Source organism: Sceloporus occidentalis, unplaced genomic scaffold (genome assembly GCF_023333645.1).
Source record: "Sceloporus occidentalis isolate IW3139 unplaced genomic scaffold, rSceOcc1.0.p SCAF_9, whole genome shotgun sequence".
NCBI classification, from domain to species: Eukaryota; Metazoa; Chordata; class Lepidosauria; order Squamata; family Phrynosomatidae; genus Sceloporus; species Sceloporus occidentalis.
This window is the reverse complement of record NW_028316989.1, coordinates 40,391,702-40,416,124: the sequence shown is the minus strand read 5'-3', so window position 1 is coordinate 40,416,124 and position 24,423 is coordinate 40,391,702. Positions and strand designations below refer to the sequence as shown.

Sequence of the window (24,423 nt, the reverse complement as noted above, 5' to 3'; positions counted from 1 at the left end):
GCCTATATGGGTAGATCTCCACTAATGAAGTTGATGTGTTCCTGGGCATTATTACTTTTAACAGAAAATTTGGCCCCAGAGGCAAGAATAACAAACAGATCAGTTCCTACACCACGATAAAGAGCACTTTATTCAGAACTACCAATATGCACTTCAGAAATGAAACAATAAGGTTCAGTAAGCCTTGCATTTTGAACATTCTAGAGACCACTTAAAGCCTTCTTTAACCAGGGATGACTTTTGATTTCCCCACAGTCCACTTATGATTTCCATTTTGCTGGCCAGACTATGCTTTTCAACATGCTGAGGTAGTTGGCAAGGCAGACTTATCTGCTTTCCCATTCATGCATACTCAGTAAGATGTTCTGGAGGGAGCTAAAGTTTACCTTGCCAGTGGTAGACAGGCATACACAGGATGACAGTACATTTAGCTAGAGCAGAATTCTGCTTTTACCCATCACTTTTTATTGCATTATTTACTGCAGACACACAGTATGCTTCCTTGCATCACTGATCTCTTTTAAGCCACAAAACTATATTCCTCGGATTTTGATTTGGGAAACTGATATATGTTTTGGGTGTAAGGTGGACTAGTCTTGAATGTGACTCCCAAGTTGTTTCAGACTTATGGTGGGATTTCCTTGGCAAAATTTATTTGGGGGAGTTTGCCATTGCCGCCTTCTGACACTAAAAGAGTGTGACTTGCCCAAGGCCACCCAGTGGGTTTCCATGATCAAGTGAGGATTCAAACCCTGGTCTTCCAGAGTCCTAGTCCAGCAATGAAGCCACTACACCACACTGATTCTGGACTCTTATAGAGATTAAATGTTTTCTGCATAGTACTATAAAGCATAGTATAAAGGTATTCCCCTTTGATAAGGCTGTCATGTCGGATTGTAGGGGGCAATACTAAGCCAAAGAACTAGTGTTGCCAGAGATAACTTCATAGTCTAAATTTGTTGTTGTGGCCTTTCAAGTCATTTCCAATTTATGGTAATCCTAAGGCAAACCTATCACAGGGTTTTCTAAGCATGATTTGTTCTGAGGGGTTTACCATTGCCACCTTCTCAGGCCAACAATTTTAAATACCCATCCCTAAACTTTAAACTGGGAGACAGCATAGTGTAGTGGTTCTAGCATTGGATTTTGACTCTGGAGACCAGAGTTCGAATCCCCGCTCGGCCATGGAAACCCATTAGGCAAGTCACATTCTCTCTGCCTTGGAGGATGTCAATGGCAAACCCCCTCTGACGAAACTTTCCAAGAAAACCCTATGATAGGTTCGCCTTACGGTTGCCATGAGTCAGAAACATCTTCAACACAACAACAACAACAACAAACTTTAAACTCTGGGATTCCATAGGATGGAATAATGACACTGCTATAATTGTGTAATGTAAAAGGTTGTCTGCAACAATTTTCACAGCGACAACTGGTTTCCATTTGTGCCAATAATAATGCATATGCTGCACAGCAGCGCTGGACAAAAGAGATTCAAAAGGTGACCTACAGACAAGGTTAAATCAACTTCACCTCGGTGCTAAACCACTGGTGAAGAAGACAAACTTTAGAAAGTGTAACTTACCTAAATACTTACAGTTAACTACAATGTGATAACAGCAGGGTTTTCAGAAGTACTATGAAAGACAGACGTCTTTCTTTTCGGTAGTGACACATATAACAATAACTTCTGCAATACCATTTTCCAGGATGAGCCACATAGAATTTTTTTGCAGCTAGTCCAGTTATACAAGTTTGAACATGGAGTTCCAGCCTTCCTATTCAGCCTTCTCTTCTGGCCTTGCTTTCAGGAAAAACTCTGGGCTCTGAACACATCTATATGCCAACAGCTGTGGAAGAACTCCATATATTATGTTGAGTACCAGAAACCACATCTTTCCTTCTTCAGGGACTCTGTAGATGTATGGTGTTCTGGCATGTAAGGAAGCACCAATGTGTGAAAACTGAGCCTATACAGGAAAAGGAGATGTATAAGCGTGAGATACTGGTCTGAAACATCATACGTTTCACTAGCTGTCACTTCCACTCTCACATATGCTGTATTTTCATTTCATGTTAAGCCATGGTTTAGCTACAAATTGTCTAGATGAGAAAACAAACCACAGTTTTCCTCACTCCTGCCCCTTGTCTTAACTCGCATTTCAGAACAGGTAACAAAACAGGTTCAGGATCACCACTCATGGATTAAACAAACCGAAGTTCATAAGCCAACAAGAAACCATAGCAATTGTGGTTTGCACCAGGCTAAGAAATAATCATTTGTTTTCAGGATTTGTAACCAATCAATAAACCATGGTTTGTTTACAGATTTGTGGCTGGCTAACAAATAATGGTTTATAGGGATGGATTTCAACACATCAGACAGCAACAATTCAATGAACCGGAGCCTAGCTTTTTGTTATGTTCAAAACCAGCCACTATGTGAGAGAACAAATTTTGTGTATGTTGTAAGACTGTGGTCCAAAACACACTGCAGAAATAATCTAGTTTGAGACTGCGTTAACTGCCCTGGCTCAATAATAGGGAATTATGGGAACTGAAGTTTTATAAGATATTTAGCTTTCTCTGTCAAAGAGCTCTGGAGCTACAATAAACTACAATTCCCAGGATTCCCTAGCACTGAGCCAGGGCAGTTTTAAGTGGTCTGAAACTGGATCATTTCTGCGGTGTGTTTTGGACCAGTGTCCACCACCATCGAAGGCTTCCAACAGCAGGGCAGCCAGAGGAGTGGCTGGGAGACTAGCACTTTATACAGTTTCCTGCCTCCTTTATAACTAGCAAGACTAGAATGATACAGAAACGTGTCGTTTATGTAAGTGAACACAGGTGCACTTGACGGATTTAAAATGTAAGAGATTTGGCTTTTCTTCAGTCAGAATCATGAATGCTGCAATCTGTTATGTACCACAGACTTGGTTAAGGTACATAACAGATGTTTGTTGCAACATTACCCTGCTTGGGAAGCTAAAACATTGAAGTTATTCTGATGTTCCGACAGAGCCTTCCTGACCAGAAGTTGGAAATGCTATGTTTTGTGATTACAACTCCCAGAATCCCCCAACCATCGTGGCCATTTTGTAGTCCGAAAATGTAAAATTTCCCAGATCGTTCACTCTGTCTTGCTCTCTCTGACATACTATTATGGCTTCCACCATCAACACACTGTTGTATAATGGCTCCAGAGTGCTTTGGATCTGGACTACTGCTTTTTAAAATATGAATATGAAGTGCTGAAATAATTTCTCTCTTTAAAGGAGAAGGTTGCAGATTTTTGCCTCTGTCCTCATATGAGGTAGGTAGGTGGGTACACTGTTGAAAACATTCCCCTGGGGCTGTTCTGGAGTGCAGAATAAATTTACATCTAAGGTTATGTACAGGGAGGAGATGGATGAGCCAAAGAATATTTTTAGCATAAACAAACATTTAAAGATAGAAGCAATAGTGGAGCACTCGGGATTGTGTGTTGTCTTTTTGTCTCCAGCCTGTTATCCCCTGTTTCAAGTGACAGTTCCATTTGCATTTAACCATCTTGTGCCCAAAGTTCCTATCTCAAACGTGTGTTTGCAAGATGAGGGAGGGATATGAGTTCTCAGTCACACCAGGTCTTTTACAGCTATGTAAAAAAAAACACTATGAAATCATAATTTATAATATTACCACATAGAAAATTTGTAAGTCGACAGGTAACTAGAAGGCACACATGCACACAATGGGACAGTTCTGTTGAAGGGGCAGAACTTTGCCAAAATATTGGTAAATGTATCTTGCTAATTCATGGGGAGACAGATCAGATCCACTTGTTTGTCTTTATGGCAATCCATGGAATCCACAGCACTCTTCTCCAGCACTGCATCTCAAATGAGTTAATTTTCTTCCTACCTTCTTTCTCACATCCATACATGGTAACAGGGAATACAATGGCTTGCATGAGTCTAACTTTGTTAATGAAAATTATATTTAAATTCTTCCATACACTATTGATGAGAAACCTAGATGTGCAGAAAGTATATAAAGCAACTGGAGGCAAATAAGAGGGATATCTGGGCACTGGATATCTGCAACAATATGTACACACACATCTTAAAATTTGGGGGGAAACAGGTTGCCCCCAAATGCCCTCTTACTTCCTCTGGGGGCATTAGGAGCAATTTTACCACATTTTAGATCCAACCTCAAAAAATGAAATGTCTTCTTCTCCAAATGAATGCTTTTCTCTCATAAATGCATTTCCCCTGCAAAAAATAGGGCAGAATCTAAACTGTAATGCAGTCAATCCATTTGTTTCTTCACTGACTTCCTGATGGGACTCACACACACTAAAGGAAAAACAGCCATCTCTCCAATTCCCCCCCCCCCCCCCAAATTCCACTTTTGCAGTGTGGAATGCATGCATGGGTAATGTTCAAAGTCTAGCTTTATTCATGGAGACCCTGTGATAAATAAAGATACTTCAGTAATACCTGGGCTAGTCCTCCAGCATGTATAAGGGTTAAATCGGGCATCCAGGAGCATCCGGGCACCAGCAGACCATAGAGTGAGATTATGTAGTATGGTACTGAATAGAACATGTACGCCAGCATCTATGCATCAGAAAAGAAGTTAGCTGAGAATCCATGCTGTTTAGCTTTCCATATTCATCGGGTATTGATGGAAGCAAGGTTAGGAGTGTGTTTGCCAGCCTTTGCACCTGCACCAATTGCCCACAGTTTCCACATATACTGGAAACAATCCCAGAGCAACTTAAATTATAAATTTAGCTAGTGAAAGCATAGACAGCCAGGAGAAAATTGTGATCTTATGAATGCCTCCTCTCCCTGTGTTTGTACCAGGTGTTGTCCAAGTCATGACATTCAACTTTTTGCTCTGTTTACCTGAAGTTTGGGATAGGCAGAAGGATCTTTGATATATGGCTCATGAAGCTGGCTGTAAAGTCGGCACAGTTCGGCTGGGCAGTCCAAGGCAATCTAAAGAAAAATCAGGTTGCATTTAGACTGAAAGCTGATGTAGTGAAAGCATCTAAAGAGCTGAACTGCTGATCAGGAAATCCCTGGTTCAAACCATCACTGTGAAGTCCCTTATGTAGATTTAGACAACCTTGCAAACACAGAGATCAATGAAAGGGAAAAGGTAGCATCGATTTTATTTAAACTATATGATAACCAAGATATGTGCCTGGATATGGCTATGACTCAAACCATGATAAATGCAGTGTATTAATTTTTAAGGTGCAGCATGACCTTGTAATATTTTTTCATCCACAGTCTAATCTTTCTAGAAGTGTGTAACATCTGTCATGTTTGTATGTTTCTCTTCCCCCAGGGATTCTTGAATTATTTAGGGAGGCAAATGATCCCATTCTCACAGACTGTAGGGAGAAAGGCTGGGATGTGGGCTCTGACTCCCTGGTATCCATGACTGTAGCCCAGGATGGGAACCTGTCTTCTTAAACTGTATTTATAAAGTGCTGTAAATTTGCACTGCACTGTACAGAATATTCAACAGAATAATCAGATTAATTAAAACAAATAAATAAAAACCTGCAGGAGGCATACATCCTAGAAACAATAATTACAATTGAAAATGAGAAAGGAACTGAGATTCATGTAATGGCAGGGAACACTTCCCTAAACAAAATTGTCTTCAACTCAGCTTTCATGCTGGTCAGAGCTGAGTTACAATCCAAAAGAAACTGGAAGGCCACAAGTTGCCTACTCCTGCTATCTTTGCTTTATATGTTACATGTTTTCTAATGCGTGCACTCCTCTTTTAAACTAAACATGTGATATCATTAAGGTCTGTTTAAAAAAATAAGTCTTACCATGCCCCTGAACAGGCAAAAACCAGTTGCAAGGATGAAGTACACTGCCAGCAGTAGATCTACAGGTCTTCTCAAAAGTGTCTTTTGCTGCACATCTTGAATGGCCTGAAATATAATTTCCAGAGGGACATGTGGGTTAGTTTGCTGCTGACAAAGAATCTTCTGGCACCTTAATGTTTTATGGATTATAATCCAGTTATGTCATAACAAAAGTTATTTTAAAGTGTCACAAGACTCTTTGTGTAATACTGTACAATGTTTATGTTTAAGAAGTCAAAAACACCACGTTGAGACAACAATTCTGAAAACACCAAGAATAAATATGTAACACAGTAGTGAATTTTGAAGTGTTGACATTTAACTTCATATTCCTACCACACACCCCAAAGAGAGTCCAGCAATGTGGACAGATGTGTTGACTCATATGAACAAACCTATTTTAGCAGTTATCATCTCCCCCGAGAATAGGCATTGCAAGGCCTGGAAGCATTGGTGGGCCTGAAAGCTGCCATTTTAACTTTCCACAATACATCTGAGATAGCATTGCTCTTTATCACTGCAGCAAATTAAAATGACAAGTTCAAGATTCTCACTGGAAGTGCTTTCTGGAATTTCTGCAGTCTTGGCCATCTAGGAATACCACAGGGTGAAACAGGCTAGTGGACATTGTGCCAAGCCCCTCCATCATACACACAGCTGGTCCTATCACACACACAAAGCCTTGGCAGCCTGAGTATAAATAAATGCCATCAAGCGTAAGAAGGTGGGTCCTCAGGGACTATTGAGAGACTATGGGGTTTCTCAGTTAAGCCTATTACAGAGGAAATATTTCATCCTCTGTTCCCTCAGTGCAATTGCAAAGGAACACTGGTGTACCATTAATGGCTAACAGGCCACTGAATCTTACCCTTGTGTGTGTGTGTGTGCACATGCCTTCATGTTGCCTGTTGACTTATGGCAACCCACAAATTTCATATCGTTTTCTTAGGCAAGAAATACTCAGGAATGGTTTTGCCTATTCCTTCCTCTTAAATACAGTGTGCCCTTCATATATGTGGGAGATCTGTTCCAGACCCCCCACTCCCACATAAGGGAAAAATGGGGGACCTCAAATCCCATTGTTTTCTATGGTGGTGCATTCCTGCGCACTACATTGCATGTGCACCATGAGTGCATGCACCACTGAAAGTGCCAGGGCTCATCATCCACATGACTTTGAGTCCATGTATGGTGAGCATGTGTATGGTGCAGGTGCACTGTATAGCCTACAACCAGTGGCGTTCCTGTCCGGGGTGTCACCACAGTGAGTACGATGGTGTCATAGCAGCGAGGTAGGTGAAGCCCCTTTCACCTTCCAAGTCCTGCAGGGCCATGACCCTGTGAGACTTGGAAGGCAGCCACCTGCCCCCTCTGAGTCCCATGTGGCCATGGCCATCTCCATGACACCACTTCCTACGGCACCTGTATTTCCATTTTACCATAGATCTTTACTAATTTAAAAGGTGTCCTCTGAAAAGCTACACTTTCAGCCTCAGACAGCATATGTAATTGGAAGACATTGATCTACCTTGCAGCTTTATTTTTCAGATTTTGTTGTTATTGTGTACCTCCAAGTCATGTCTGACTTATGGAAACCCTAAGATAAATTGCTGTGAAGTGCTCTGAACCACCGACTCAAGCTCTATATAAAAGCTGTTAACAGTACTAATCCTGTTGATGCACAGGCATTTCATATTGCAGAAAGAAAAGGCTTAAGTTTGCCAAGAACTGAACTATTCTGACTGACCTTAGAATTTCCAAAAAATGCTTGCTTCTTGATCAACAGGAAATAGCTACCTGATTGAGTCTGGCAAACAGAATGGCTGGAGTCAAACCAAGTCAAGCCATTGCACTGCCAGCATATAAAAGCTCTAGCAACAGGACACAAAAACGATGCCAAGGGAAATCCATTATTATAAACAACATGTACCTCCTCCCATCATAACCTTTTCACATCAACTGATACTCAGCTTTAAGAAATGCTCTGTAACATCAGCAGCAGTACGCAGAAAACGGACAAGGTCTGAGCTTTCCATGAAAGCTGCAAATTAAATTCAACCTCGCTAAGAGTCAGAAGCAGCTGCCTTTGGAAGAAATCTGAACGTTCTCATGGGCTCCTCGCTTCACAAAGAGTAAAAGATTCAGGGGCAGTCAATTTGTAACCACAACCTTATACACACACACACACCTGGATGTAAGCCCCATTGAAAACTGTGGAGTTTATTCCAGAGTAAACAGCCACAGATTTGGTTTGTTCATTTCCTTTGGCTGAGGAAGCTCTCAAGACTTAGAAGTTTAGTGCATGAGGCTGAAAAGTAGAATTAAAGCAGGACAATCCTGTCTATGGCCGAACCTTATCAGACAATGTCATAGCTGATCTGTCCTCCATCTGTGACTGTCACACAGTTTTTCCTTCAAGATATAGCCATGTTAGTCTGTAGAATCAGTATGTAGAGATCTTGTAGCACCTTTCAGACTAACTAAAGAAAGAAGTTGGAAGCATGAGCTTAGGTAGACTTAAGTCTACTTCCTCAGATGCAGTTTGCTTTTCATTGATGGGCTTTGGATTTTTGCAATATCATTGCTATGATATTAGCTGTGTGTACTATAAGCTTCCAGCAGTAGTGTGTGCATTGGCTAGTGATTTCTTTTCTGTTGTCCCCCCATCCACCCATCCACCCTAAATCACATTGCCATAATGGCTAAATTGTGTAAAAAAGAGAAATAACATTTTTAAAACTGGTAGAGCAATATGGCAGGGAGAAGGGGTTAAAGAGCAGTGTGGGAAAGAGAGCCCCAGGTTGGTAACAGCCACTACAGCTGCAGTCCAGCAACTAAAGACATACAACAAGGGCTGCTCCCAAACCAGTATGCATGCATACATTTCCATTCATTACCACAATTGCAGAGAGAACATGGGCTCATTTGATAATGTCCTAAAGGGCCCTGCCAGGAACATCTCCACATATTTTTCTGCCTGAAGCAAGGTAGCAAATGGCACCCTTCAACCATGCTGCCAGTTAAGGTGCATTTTATTCAGAGCCAGCTGAATTATTTTGGCTGAAAATCCCACAAATAGCCTCCTGCTTCTCTGAAAGTAAAAATACAGTGATAACAATATAGATATCTGACAATTTGCCACTCTCTAGTGCCATCCAAATTTGCAGTCTGAGTTTTAGTAGGTTTGGTCCTGAGCAATACTCACTGTTAAATGTGTGAAGAGACCAGCATCTCTCTCCCAATTTTATGTCTTTGGCTGCAGCCAAAACCACCACCACCACCACCATCATCCACACTGCAGAAATAATCCAGTTTGACACCACTTCAACTGTGTTAAACTGTGTTGGATAGTATTCTGTCCAAACTAGTATGGCTCAATGCTATGGGATTCTGAGATTTGTAGTTTTGTGAGAAATTTAACCTTGTCTGTCAGAGCACTCTGGTGCCATAGCTACAAATCCTAGGATTCCATAGCATTGAGCCATGGCAGTAAAAGTGGTGTCAAGCGGCATTATTTCTACAGTGTGGATGCAGTCTAAATTGAGGGACAAGGTTTGCTGCCTTATGTCTGTTAATGTGTATCAAACCGGGGTTTTAGAGTTTACCTCTTTGGTCATCTAAACTTCCAAAGTTGTAAACAAGTGTTATGTATAGCACACAGATTTACATCAGCATTACCCTCAAGAACCTCTTAAGCTTTGGAATTTTAAGACATTTATACAACACAGAAATAAACATGTGCCGTTATAATTTTTTATATACTAAGTAAAATAATTAGCTAATGCAGTTCCACACCTCTTGCAGATTTCTATCTTATCACATAGACATTTCAGTCTAATGCACATTCTTTTACTGCGGATGTTTCAGGGCCTAGGCTTATATCTCTTATCATAGGCTTAACGTGATATATCACTGAATACCAAAGTCAGGATTGTCCATGAATCCATATTTCCAATTTCTATGTATGGGTGTGAAAGTTGGACAGTAATCAATCCTCTGTCCTCCCACTTTTCAACTGCTTTTAAAATGTCCCAGTTTCTCTCCTCCTCTCCTTTCCTCATTTGTTCACAACTTTCTTCAGTTGCTGCAAACTGAGTTCACAGTGCAAAAGTAGTTTGCACTCAGTTAACTCAGCTGAAGGGAGAAGTGGAAAGGAAAAAGAAATCTCACCCTTCTCAGGGTGAGGGAAAAACAAACTGCTACCTCTTCTAGCTTGTATGTTCTTCCTCTTTTATAACTATTGACATCATGACCATACTCAGATGTAACTTGGCCACACATCCCCCAGTTTGCATCTCTGAAATGTTGGGAAGATATGAGATTTTATGGAGAGGACACCATAGTCCTCTATTTGAAAGGCTGCCAAAGGACAGTCCTCAGATTGAAGGATTGAAGCCAAGTCTACTTTAACAATAACAAAAGATAAAATGCTTGAAATACTTAAAGATTTCCTGTACCTCAGATCAAACATTGATCAGAACAGAGACCGCAGTCAAGAAATAAGAAAAAAACTAAGAATGCAAAGGGCAGATATGAAAAAACTAGACAAAATCCTAAAAAGTAAAGATATACAACTCAACACTAAAGTTAGAAATGTCCAATCCATTGTATTCTCCATCACCATGTATCTGGCGAGACTTGGACACTGAAGAAAGGAGAAGAAAATCAATTCATTTAAGATGTGGTGTTGGAGAAGAGTGCTGAGGATACCATGGACAGCCAAAAAGACAAACAATTGGGTCCTAGAACAAAATCAAGCCTGAACACAGAGATTCCACCAGCATCTTCTTGCCAAGAAAAGCTTAATGTGAGGATTGCTATAAGTCAGAGCTGACATGAAAGTACCTAACAACAGCAATCAGAACTGACTTCTTTGACTCAACCCTTCTAGATAAAAAATCTGGAGAGCCAGTGTTGTATAGTGGTTTGAGCATTGGACTAGGTCTCTGGAGGCCACAGTTCGAATCCCCATTTGGCCATGGAACCCCATTGGGTGGCCTTGAGCAAGTCACATTCTCTCAGCCTCAGAGGATGGCAATATCAAACCCCCTCTGAAGAAGCGTGCTAGGAAAATCCTGTGACACGGTCACTTTAGGATCTCCATAAGTCGGAAATGACTTGAAGGCACACAAAACCAGTAGATCAGGATGGGCAAAGTGTGCACTGTGGGGCACACATGGGCCTCAAGGCCCTTTTTGAGTCCTCCAAGGTCCCCTAGCCCCCCATTTTTTTTCAACTAAAGATGGGCCCTATATTCTCTAGGGGTCAAGGGAGCAATTTCATATGTTTTGGAGAGCCTCCTGAGCTGGAAGGAAATAAATAAATATGCAAATAATATTTTAAAATTTGGAGGGGGTGGGAAAATGCATCTCCCTGAGGTCCTACAAGGAGCCAAACACACATACATCCCAATTTCTGGCAGCTGCTCACCCTGGCAGCAGGTCTAGTTCTATCTTTTGACTAGGTGAAAATAAGCCAAGACATTGCCTGTTGTTTGGGAAAAGGTTTTTGGCCAATCTCATATGAATGCAAGACAGGAGGTGGAGAGCAACAAAGGAGAGACTGACTCATCATGGTTCCCATCCAATTCTTTTTTAGCCTTACGACAACTATTACTTTGCATTTCTGATTTTCTCTCAGCATTTTCTTTATATATATATATATATATATATATATATGAATGAATGAAGAAAGAATAGCACCTTGGCTGCAGAGTCCTCAGTAGCTGAAGGTTGACTATAGATTCTGAATCCAGCCCACACTGGGAGACAAATGAACGGTATGCTTAACAAAGACGTGGCACAAACACTCGTCCCATATTTTCCTATTCAACAACAAAACATATTAATAGCAAGGCAGTCTGCCAAATAAACTGACACCACAGCAAAATCTATACAGTCGGCCCTCCATATCCATGGATGCTACATCCACAGATTCAACCATCCACTGCTTGAAAATAGTAATACTATTTTTAAAAAAATTCCCAAAAGCATCCCTTGATTTTGCCATTTCCTATGAGGGACGTCATTTTACTACAGCACTGTATATAATGGGACTTAAACATCTATGGATTTTGCTATCCATGGGGGAGTCCTGGAACCAAACCCCAATGGATATTAAGGAACTACTGTACCAAGAAGGACTGATTACTGAGAAGTAACCTGCCTTCTGGGAATTATTCCCAGGTCCAAGGATTCAGTCCTTTAAACACTTGCCCTATTGAGTTTAATAAGATGCATTTCTGGATAGGCATGCCTGGGGCCCATTCACATTACAGAACTATAGTGCTATTATTCCACTCTGCCATGGTTCCTTCCTATGGAATTCTGTGATCTGTAGTTTGATGAGGCACTGAAGCACTCTGGTTGGGAATTCTTAATATTCCTTCCTAAAGTGTAAATCCCAGATTCCATAGGATGGAAGCATGACAGTTAAAGTTGATAATGGTACTTTAATTCTGTAGTGCTAATGGACTTTAGGGCTATGGTCTTAATTTATCACTCATCTTTTCACCTGTGGCTCTCTAAAATATGTTTTTGCCCTACCATTCCAGCACTGGAAGTCAGTAATTGTCTGGCCTGAATTGACCCATTACATTTAAATAACTTTGCTTAATGTCAAATTCTCAATGTAAGTGACTTGTTGAGATATTGATGGGTATGTGAGATCATTTACCGCTTAATAAACTGAAGGTGGTGCACTTAAAATTATGGGTTTTTTTTCCAAATTTTGATGATAGATTAAAAATAAGTGGAGTCTATTAATAGTTTTGAGATTTTGTACATAATTGTTTTTCATGATTTAGGCTTATTTTCACTTCTGTAATGTGGGGAAAGGCTTTGATCAACACTGAAGTGAAATGAAACTATGAGATACTGTAACCATTTGCATATTTCTCCCAATACCAGAATTCAAAGACATTCACGATATGATTAAATAACAGATGCAGTCAAAAACACAATTGCCACTATTCTATTTGTGACTTTGGCCATATCAACAATGCAACTTGTAGCACTTTGATACCACTTTAACTGCCACAGCTGTATCCTGTGAAATTCTGGAGTTTGTAATTTGATGAAGGTCTTAGAGGCTGTAAATTTACAGCGCTTTATAAATAAATTATTATTATTATTATTATTATTATTATTATTATTTAGCTTCATCTTTAGCAAATTTGATATATCACGTTTGACCATCTATGTTGCATCATGCTCTACATTACTCTTCCACCTTTGTCACACACCAAAAGGTCACAGACATGCCCCTGCTTCTTTTTGTGAATGATGGCAGGCAAGTATTACTTCTACACAAGGACTGTGTTCCCAAAAACAGAAAAGCTATATTCCCAAGGGTTGAGTGCTAATGGAAATAACACAGGGCACAAATCCAAATGTTTTTAGGCATAACATAAAAAATTATGGTATGACCTTGATTTTTCTTCCATTTACTGTATTTTGAAAGAGATACATGCAACCATGTAGTATATTGCATTTGAGCTGTAACCAAAGACATTCTCCATTGCACATCTCTAACTAGATTCTGGGGGAAAAGACCACTAAGCAAAGTCAAGTAAGTGGTGTTCCCTTACCCACAATATTTCCTGGCACAAAAACAATGACACTCATCATGATGGATCCCAGCCAATAGAGGCCAATAGTTCGGTAACTCTGCCTGGAATGGAAACATCAACATTTCATATACTATTTATGTATGCTACAGATTTATGTACACACTGTATGAATTCAGACACAGATGCCCCGTCAAAGATACTGGTCAGAATGCATTGGGCATCACTATTTTAATTTAAATTAAGAGTGGGTTAAAACATCAGCTTTTCAAACTTTCAGCCAAATTGGAGTAGGCAATGGGTGAGTGACAGGATGGGGCAGAAACCCCTGACACTGTTTTGTCAGTGGGAAACATCTGACAAAGCGAATGTGTCTGCACAGTAAACTCAAGCAAGAAGTGAAAAGAAAGAGTTACCAAAGAAGGGTACAAATGTGTAGCCTAAGCTTATAGGAATAGTGTAAGGAAAACTAAAGCTCAGAACAAGCTGAGACCTGCTAGGGAAGCAGGGAACAACAAAAAGGGTTTTTTTGAAATACATTCAAAGCAAAAGAATGACTAAGGAAATGGAAGGGCTGCTGCTCAGTAAGGATGGTAAAACACTAACAGGTCACAATGAAATGGCAGTACTGCTCAACATTCATTTTGCTTCAGTCCTCCCACCCAAAGAACGTTATGCATCCATGCATCAACAGAAATGTTGGTAAGGGTTCTGAATTGCAAATCAAGATGGATAAGGAATCACCTAGTTAACCTACAGTAAATGAGTTTAGATCTGCAGGATCAGATGAACTGCATCCCAGAGTACTGAAGAAACTTGCTGATGTACTATCTGAACCACTTGCTATCATTTTATATTTGGAGTATCTCTCTCTGGATGTCTTCAAAAAGAGGTTGGATAGCTACCCGCCAGGGGTGGTCTAAATGGAGTTCCTACATTGAGCAGTGAGTTGGACTCACCTATGAGGCCCCTTCCAAGTTTACGGTTTTATGGTTCTATGGTCACTGCATTGCATAGCACTCCTTACCAACCTGATGTTCCCCTTGCAACTACATTAACAGTTCTGGAAGCTAAAGAAAGAAGAAAAGACAGTTAGTTGTTGCTAAAAAAAAATCAAAATGTCACCACCACCATTGCTGCCATTTCTAGTAAGGTGGACATGAAGGCATCCAGAGAAAGATACCCCAAACAAAAAATGATTGCAAGTGGTTCAGAGAATAGATCAGCAAGTTCTTTTAGTACTCAGGGATGCATTTGAGGATCCTGGCACCAGGGACAACCACCCAATAAAAAGGACCCATTCACTTAAAACCAACAACAACAACACTAATAGAAACGGCTGCAGGGGAAACATTTTGTTAAAAAAAATTTTTATTAAACACATACATTTGAATACATAAAATACTGTTAATAAAACAAAAATACACACAAAATAAAATAACCCCCATTTAAAAAAAAAATCACTATATACATGACCTTCCCCACCAACTGAAAAGCTTTACCACAAACTTTGGCCCCATACAGACAGGCCAAAATAAAGCTGCTTCGGGTCACTTTGGAGGTATGCTGTTTAAATGATGCATGCATCCTAAGAGTCTGGAAGCCGCACCAAAGCCACGATCCCGTCCTAAGGAATGGAGCACAGCTTTAGCATAGCTTCCAGCCTCTTAGGACACATGCATAATTTAAACAGCATACCTCCAAAGTGACCCAAAGTAGCTTTATTTTGGCCTGTCTGTATGGGGCCAATATTACATTTCCAAAACACCATATCCAAGTTACATTTCTACTATAACCCAAAACTGATGAATTTATATTTGGTTTTTTTAATATAAACAAAAAGTAAGGTCATTTTGCAGTTGGCCCTCTGAATTCACGGTTTCAACAAACCATGTTTCAAAAATATTCACACACACACACACAAAATCCAAAAAGCAACCTTTGATTTTGCTGTTTTATATAAGAGATGCCATCTTACTACACCATTGTACATAATGGCACTTGAGCATCCATAGATTTTGGTATCTGGTGTGGGGGTCCTGGAACGAAACCCCAGCCAAGGGCCCACTGTATTTTCCTTTAGCTGGTAAGCCTATTTTGAGCTGGATCTTTGAAATCATGAAAGATAACAAATAGTAGCAAAAGAGGAAAAGGGGAAGAAAATGAAAGCCATCTTACTCCCATGCAATAGCTGCCACCATCAAGAGATACATCAGATAATGAACTGAGCCATCCCAAAAGCAGATCATGTGGCCATAAGCAGTGTTCAGATAAGGCTCACCCTGTAGAAAATAAGCATACACTAAGTGAGGAGGGAGAAAATGAAGCAAAATCCTCTCACTCAGGGAAGAGGAACTGAAACAAATCATTTTCCAATAGCTCCTTCAAAACACCCTTTCTCATTCCCCACATAAGAAAAGGAAAGGTTTAAGATTACGCTGCCTCTCATAAGCACTCTCTAAAGCAGCAGGACAAGAAGTCCCTCTTATCTCTGATTAAAGACTCAGGGCAACAGGGGTTGGAATCCTACATCTGGAGATATATGCATAGCATGTAGCTATATCTCCTAATGCCATTTGCCCCCACCCCACCCAGCTGAACCCATCTTTCAACCAACGCAGTGCCTGAAACACAGCCATTCCTATGCTGTTGGAGAGTGGCAGGTGAACAGTGGAGATGTATCCAGCTATTTTCCATGTAGGTGGACATGCTGCAAACAGGCATCCATACAGACCTCCAAAGATCCTCTGAAGGTCCCTGTGGATGATGTCTTAGCAACATATCTAGCTATAGGAAATGAGCTGCATGTGTCTCCACTGTTCCCCTTGCTCTCCAATGACATAGAAATGGCTAAGTTCTGGGGTTGTTTCAACTGAAAAGTGAGTTTGTGTCACTGCAAAGTCAGTAAAGAATTCCAACTTCCACAATGATAAAAAAAAACAAGAGTTGTGATGGCGTACATCCAACATAAGTGATTGTAATTCACCATCTAGCCAGGGACAGTGAGGAGCAATGAATGGACAGCCTTTAGGGAGCCTAATTCTAACATTTGATGGGCTAATTTCAGCTTGTGGGCTGTATATTTTCTTCCTCTGACTGACATTTCCAGAGGCTCTTTTGTCATTCACATTTGGCCAAAGAACAGTTCCAGCCATCCAGCTATAACCCACTGGAGAGGCGGGTTATAAATAAATTTATTATTATTATTATTATTATTATTATTATTATTATTATTATTATTATTATCCCAAGCATTAAAATGTGATTGTTTACCTCTTTCAAGTAATGTGTCATGAATCCATCTATTATTCCATCATGTTCAAGCCCAATGATCAAGTTCACAATGCTGGTGAAAGCAAACACAGCATAGACTGTGACAATACAGAAAGAAAAGACGGAATTAATGTACATAATAACTACACATTTAATCAAGAAAGCTTTACACTTTTTTCCCACTCAGCTAGAAAGCCAATAAAGCCCTGGGCTATAAGAACATGCCACAAAAATCCTCCAACTTGTGAATTCCTCATATTCTTTCATACATACAAGGAGGAATTAGTTTCAATCTTAAACTATTCACAGACAGTTCTCCTGGACATCAGCACTCCAGGAACTATAGTTTCTTAAACTATGATGTGAAGCCAAGCATAAATAAAGTATAATAATAATAATAATAATAATAATAATAAGGATCTGAAGCCACAGCTTATTCTTAATGTTTTCTTACAAACTATAGTTTAATCTAACCATAGGTTCGAAAGTTAGCGTGCCACAAGTAACCATAGTTGGTTTAAACCAAGTGCACCCAATCTGAGCAGATCTGAGAATCAATCCCCTTCCTGAATCCCACCACAAGTTGCACCCCTCCACAAGTACCGAAAAGTGCTGAAAATCAAATATCATCTCATGTTGTTAAAAACCTTCCAAAAAACCCTACTTTGAGGAGGGGAAATCCAAAAAGATTTTAGTGGCCCCATACAGACAGGCCAAAATAAAGCTGCTTCGCGTCACTTTGGAGGTATGCTGTTTAAATGTTGTATGCGTCCTAAGAGTCCGGAAGCCGCACCAAAGCCACAATCTAGTCCTAAGGACTGGAGCGCAGCTTTGGTGCAGCTTCCGGACTCTTAGGACGCATGCATCATTTAAACAGCATACCTCCAAAGTGACCCGAAGCAGCTTTATTTTGGCAGTCTGTATGGGGCCATAGTTTCCTAAAGCATGGCTCTCTTTGTATTACTTTTATTTAAATTCTGCATGGAGGTTGGGAAGGCCTCTAGGAACCACCAAAACAAATGAAGGGCACATATAGCTCATTGCTCATGCGGTGCCTGCTCCTGCTTTTAAATGACCAAAACCAGAATCCTGCTATCTTCTGTTTGCACAAGAGGAGGCTGGCAAGTACATGAACGCAAGATCTTTCTTGCAACAGGAAACCATGGCCTGAATCTTATTAGTTAGTCTATCAGAGTAAGTATACCGAGTCACTTGTTGACAGGTGAATCAACACATAGATTCTACTCTAATGTGGAGGCTAATAATACAACTCAGTGCCATGTTTGTCCAGTAAATTGAGCCAGAGTAATAATCCCATACAATAGCACTGTATCAGATGTTCCCATGTAATTTGTCTGCAACATACATACCATAAAAGAGTGGGTCTCGTGGTGGTTTTCGTTTCACCAAAAACCGAGCTGCTACACCCACTAAGAGCAGAATCAACAATCCAACCATTAAAGTCACCCAGGAGCTGCAGTTTCTAAAACCAGAAAGGGAAGAGAGATGGGGAGGGAGGAGATATCTCAGTTTCACAAACCAGAAAACTGCCTTCTCCCAGTAATGGGAGTTGTTTTAAGACTGTGCATTCCATCAAATTCTGCTGTATGTTAGAAACTCAATGATGGTTCCCTAGTAAAAAGACCAGTAATAGTGAAGTGAACTAACGCCACTGAAATGCAACTTGCTTCTTGTTACCAATCATTTCTGGGGCGCAGTGACATCATGGCTAAAACATGTTAGCACTGTGCGCAGGTAAGCAAAGATGAACCGCCTTGTGAGACCCTCTCACCAAGAAAGCCCTGTGATGAGACAGTCTCGAACAAAACAAAAGGCAGGACTAGAACACAAACTGAGAGACAGACAGGGATAACAGTGGGAAAGCACAACAGGCCCAGAAAAACTCAAAAAGATGGGAAGACAAGCAGCAGGCATCTTCAACAATGCACACATTATCTGAAGCAGCACTACACATATTATAGGAACATGGGATGTGAGAAGCATGAGCCAGAGGAAGCTAGAAATAGTAAAAAAGGAAATGGAACACAGAAACATAATAATAATAATAATAATAGGGGCAAGCGAGCTAACTTGGGCAGGAATGGGTCACTTTGATTCAGATAACTACACAGTGGTCGACTCAGGAAATGACACAAGGACATGGGGTGGCTTCATACGAAAAAGAGGAAACAATGCAAACTTGGGCCGAATCATGTCAATAAGGCTTCAGGGAAAACCTATAAATATTACCATAATCCAAGTATATGCATCAACCGCAGAGGAAGAAGAAAGTGAGAGATTTTATGAAGCACAGGAAGACACTGACAATGCACCAACACAGAATTTCAAGCTAATCCCAGGTGACTGAAACGCTAAAGGAGGCAGCAAAGAAAAATCAAAAACAGTAGGAAGGTTTTGACTAGCTATAAGAAATGATGCTGGACAATGTAAGAAATAGATTTGCACCATTAAGCACAACCGACCAAGAACCAGAAGAATCATGGGCATAATTAAGGGAGGATGCAGAAAGACACTACCAGTGGCCAAAACCTTGTGAGGTGGAATGTGAAGTTGAAGGCTTTTGTGGCTGGCATCTATAGTTTTTTGTGGGTTTTTCGCGCAATGGGGCTGTGTTCTAGAAGAGTTTATTCCTGATGTTTTGCCAGCAGCTGTGGCTGGCATCTTGTGTAGCTTGTAACTCATTGTTTCCAAGCTCTGCTCCCTCTAAACCCAATCTGCACTACTGCCCAAGGTAAGGAAGAAAGGGCATAGAGACTGGTATGGTCCTGCCACAGCTCAGAGGATGTGTGAACAGACAACAGCAGCAAAGAGGAAGAAAAATAGGATTGGGGAGAAGCGTTCAGATCAGGCACGGGCCTCTGACAGGGATATGGGTCTGGGAAGGTGCCCTATGATGCCCATCCTTGACAGGGGCCTGGCAACCAACTTCCTCCTGCTTTGGGCTAAGGGATATAGGTCTCCAGGTCAGCAGGCATTTAATTGCTAAACAAGGCCCTGGTACTTGTCTTTGGTAAATGAATGCCCTGGCACTTCTGGAGAAAGCAGCTGTTAGCGATTGTTGTTCTTCTCTCCACACAATGTCCCTCGCAGGCAGCCCAGAACAGCTTCTAAAAATACCACCGCAACTTATGCAAGCAACCCAAAGGATTGTGCCTTCGCTCTCCACTGCTTGCTCACTGGGCACTCGCTCCCCAGAGGCAGTTTCAACACACACACACGGCACCGAAACAGACTGTTTGGCATTCCCCACATCTACACAATGCAAAACGCAATACTTAACAAAGCCATTGCATTCACGCATACGCAACACAGAGCAAGAGGGGTCACAGAGCTACAGCAAGCATGCAGGAAAAACACTGGTTCAAGGACAAGTTTATTAATCATTTATTTTATTTAGACTTCCCTTTAGATACCATGTTCTTCATCTCTGGTGTGTTTCACTTACACTGTGTGGATCGTATTTAATGGAGATAATCCTGCATAGAAAATTGTAATTATATACCCCACTTAGCCAAGATTAAATCCCAATGCAATTTATGGCTAAGTAGACAGATACCATATATATTCAACTATAAGTCGACCTCATGTATAAGTCAAGGGCAGGTGTTTGGAGCCATAATTATGGATTTTGATGTGACTTGTGGATCATGTAACAAAGGTCATGTAACAAAGGGTCTAAAGGATGAAGAAAAGGAAAATGATGCCAAAAAACTTACAAAACTGTGGCAGGCATAAGTGTTTGTGCTCACACTAAATGCTGTATGGATGAGAGAGTAGGGGCAGGGGGTTAATGCTTCCAGAACAGATTACATCCTTGACTTTCACCAGAGGATGGCTCCTTTTAAATAAGAGTTCAAGTATAGTACATATATTGACCCACGGATAAGTTGACTCAGTTTTGGGGGTCAATTTTTTGACTGAAATGCCTAGACTTGTACATGAGTATATGCAGTAACAGTATGTAGAGAGATCTTGTGGCACCTTTGAGACTAACTGAAAGAAAGAAGTTGGCAGAATGAGCTTTCGTAGACTAAAGTCTACTTTCTCAGATGCATTTGGTGGAGTCTACAAAAGCTCATGCTGCCAACTTCTTTCTTTGATTAGTCTCAAAGGTGCTACAAGATCTCTCTACATACCGATTCTACAGACTAACACAGCTATATCTTTGAATTCTAGACAGATAATAGATCGCACTCTTAGTGTGCTTAGAATTTCAATTGAAGAACACAGTCCTACACTTAGTAGTAAGTCCCAGTCTTTTCAATGGGGAAATGCCTAATTCACAACTGCACGGACTAATGTACCTTATAAGACTGCAGCCTTAAGTCTTTCATTTAAAGTGTGGTTATGAGTAAGTCTCAGTGTCTCAGCCATACATGAATGAAGTTTTCTGGCTCTCTACAAAGATGACAACCAGATCCACCTCCCTTTATTTTAACTGTACAGAAAACATCCCTGGAGGAATTATAAAAATATCTCATCTTACACACATTCTCCCCATTGTTTGCAAGATCTCCAAAATCAACTTTGACCATCCTCGTGCAATTTACAAGTGTTACAAATGAGAGGGACATAATAATGCTTTCTTGCTTTCTGTACAAAGCTTTGCAAATGAATCAGTGGTTGCAGAAGGCTTATAGAATGAGCCTCAGAGTAAAGTGCATGGGCTATGATGGCCCCCTACCCTTTTTAACTGCGGCAGGTACTTACTTATCACCCCCTCCTTTCTCTAGAGAACTCTGAATACAATGGCCTGTGTTTAGCAAGTGGCCTTGAGGAGTTTAGCTAGCTCAGCTAAGTATCTCTTTTGCAGGCTCCAAGCAGATGTAATGCCAAGAAGAAAATACAGGACCATTGAGTGAACAGTGAACGCAACCAATCGCTTGTTGTTTAGAAAACAGCCCTCTGCGAAGGGCATAAAAGGGGGGTGGCAAGAAGCCATCAGTGCTGCAGCCTTGGTGACACCTATTTTGGTGTGCTGCTGCGTTTTTATTCTAGCCAGATCGGTCTCCTTGACTCTGCTTGTCCTCTGGCAGGCCACGGGCCTTCGGGTTCGTGGGTTTGGGGTCACCCGCTACACAAATACGGGACAAAAAGCAAAAAGATATATTTTAAGAGGAAACGGCAGGTTATTATATTGACTTTGCAATCTCAGGAAATATGTTTTTGGATATATTTTATTTATCAGGAACCGTTGGCTAGTATGAAATAGTACAGTAATTGCTAGTTGCTGTGTGCTTTCAAGTCCTTTCTTATTTATGGTGAACCTAAGGTATCATGGGGTTTCTTGGCAAGATTTGTTCAGAGGTTTGCCATTGCTTTCTCCTGAGGCTGAGAGCATGCAACTTGCCCAATGTCACCCAGTGGGTTTTATGGCCGAGTGGGATTCGAACCCTGGTCTCCAGAATACCAGTCCAACACCCAAACGGCTATTCCACCTTGGCTCTCTAGTAATGGCCAAGCATGCCCACAAGTCAGAATTACCATTCTGTTTTACTGCTTTGCCTTATTTAAGAGTCATTACTGTGTTCACAGTTGACTTGAGAGCGAACCTTATGACTTCCTCTCTTGCTTTCTATGGAGGCAATACTACTGTTAGGAAGTCAGAACTTTCCGTCTAGCAAACCTGCTCAGTATTGTTAGGCGACTCTCTCTAAATAAGCCAAAACAACAGCCTGCAGTATCTTCAGTGACTTTTTTCTTCACTTTTTCACTTCCGCTATTTCTCTGCCCACTTCTGCAATCCATAGATCATAATGATATCCAGCCTGACATGTTGTAATGTATATGAAACATTTTTGAACACTAAAAAAGCACAAATACCGCACTATCTGTTGAAAAGAAACTGATGACTGCCTGCTCAATGCAGATGGGGAACCTGTGCCTCTCCAGAGCTTTCTGGACTGCATCTCCCATCAGGCTTGGTCGGCATGGCCAAGGGATTGAAGTCCTGCAACGTTTCCTTGTTTTTCTTAGTAAGGTTTGTTCAGAGGGGTTTTGCCTCCATTGCCTTCCTCTGAGGCTGAGAAAACGTGATTGGTGCAAGGTGGGTTTCCATGGCTGAATGGGGATTTGAACCCTGGTCTCCAGAGTCCAACAGTCAAACTGCATTGGCTCCGTTATTAGATTTAAAAACAATTAAAAACTGTACAGTGCTCTATGCACAATAAGTTGCCATCTGCACATGTTTACTCGCTAGATGATACCACTGGATTCAATGTGCTTTATTCCTGCCTCTGCCTACATAACTGTATAGCAATATCCGAATAGTCTGGATTTAGAAGCCAAGTCACATATTCAAAGGAGAGTCTGTAGCCCAGGATCTCAGCATAAGAAGAAGTCAAGACTGGCATTTCGCTGAGTCTGGCTTGCCCAGCAACCAGGTAACAAGCAACTGTTGCTGCTGCTGTTGCCCGCCTTACCCTGGCTTCCAGGCACAGTGATGCTAAGGGAACTTCCTTGGCCAGGTTTCTTCAGAGGGGGTTTGCCATCCCCTTCCTCTTCGGCTGAGAGAGTGCGACTTGCCCAAGGTCACCCAGTGGGTTTTCAAGGCCGAGGGAGGATTCGAACTCTAGCCTCGAGAATCCACATCCTAGAATCTCAAACCACTGGACCACGTTGGGTCTCTTCCCAGACTGTCCTGTGCAATACTGGCTTGGCTTTCTTTTTCTTACAGGTCTAGGATCCCTCTCCAGTTTTTACTCTGGTGGCCCCAACAACAGGACCTGGCCACTACCACAACCTCTCTCTCCTTCCTTCCTTCCTTCCTTCCTTCCTTCCTTCCTCTCTCTCTTTCCTTCCTTCCATCCTCTTCTTTCCTTTCAGACTTTCTTCCTTTCTCTCTCTCTCTCTCTTTCTTCTCTTCCAATCTCTTTTTTACCTTCCTTTCCTTCTCCCCTTCCTTCCTTCCTTCCCTCTCTCTCTTTCCTTCCTTCTCTCTCTCTCTCTTTCCTTCCTAACTTCCTTCCTTCCCTCTCTCTCTTTCCTTCCTTCTTCTCTCTCTGTCTTTCCTTCCTTCCTTCTCTCCTTCCTTCCCTCTCTCTCTCTCCTTCCTTCCTTCCCTCCTCTCTCTCTCTCTCTCTTTCCTTCCTTCTTCTCTCTCTGTCTGTCTTTCCTTCCTTCCTCTCTCTCACTCTCTCCTTCCTTCCCTCCTCTCTCTCTCTTTCCTTCCTTCCTCTCTCTCACTCTCTCCTTCCTTCCCTCCTCTCTCTCTCTCTCTCTCTGTCTTTCCTTCCTTCCTCTCTCTCACTCTCTCCTTCCTTCCTTCCTTCCTTCCCTCCTCTCTCTCTCTCTTTCCTTCCTTCTTCTCTCTCTGTCTTTCCTTCCTTCCTCTCTCTCACTCTCTCCTTCCTTCCTTCCTTCCTTCCTCTCTCTCTCTGTCCATCCCTCCATGCTCACCTTCCGGCGTGGCTCCAGGCGTTGAAGAGGTAGGTGACGGGGATGGCCGAGAGGGAGAGCACGAAGACCCCGGTGGCCGCAGAGGCGCTCATCCTCCCCGAGAAGAAGAAGAAGAAGGACGAGAGCAAGCCCCAGCCCCACCTCCTCCCTCCGCCTCCCTAAGGGCTCCTCGGGGCCTCCGCAGCAGCAGCAGCAGCAGCAGCCCCAGAGCCCAGCCAGGCTGCTCCCGCCCAGCCCAGCCTCCCTTGGGGCTCCTGCCTCCTCCTCTTCGGAGGGAACCAAGTCT

The 24,423-nt window shown here is 41.6% G+C and overlaps 1 protein-coding gene across 5 annotated transcripts; it reads right to left on the bottom strand.

The window, feature by feature from the left end:
- Positions 1–103: 103 nt before the first annotated feature.
- On the bottom strand, positions 104–24,329 carry TM6SF1 (transmembrane 6 superfamily member 1). Of its 5 annotated transcripts, XM_089539028.1 has the most exons (10): positions 24,138–24,325; positions 18,089–18,201; positions 16,719–16,816; positions 15,624–15,727; positions 13,467–13,549; positions 11,581–11,702; positions 5,840–5,944; positions 4,893–4,985; positions 4,482–4,601; positions 104–1,970 (listed from the first exon to the last, which is right to left on the bottom strand). In XM_089539028.1, exons 1-10 carry the CDS (start codon positions 24,227–24,229, stop codon positions 1,779–1,781), a joined length of 1,122 nt encoding a protein of 373 aa, XP_089395154.1. In that variant the 5' UTR covers positions 24,230–24,325; the 3' UTR covers positions 104–1,778. The 5 variants fall into 5 exon arrangements, with proteins under 5 accessions (XP_089395154.1, XP_089395155.1, XP_089395157.1 ...); XM_089539029.1 differs by lacking the exon at positions 4,482–4,601 and having other exon boundaries at positions 24,138–24,329; XM_089539031.1 differs by lacking the exons at positions 15,624–15,727; positions 18,089–18,201; positions 24,138–24,325 and having other exon boundaries at positions 16,719–16,767.
- Positions 24,330–24,423: the final 94 nt, after the last annotated feature.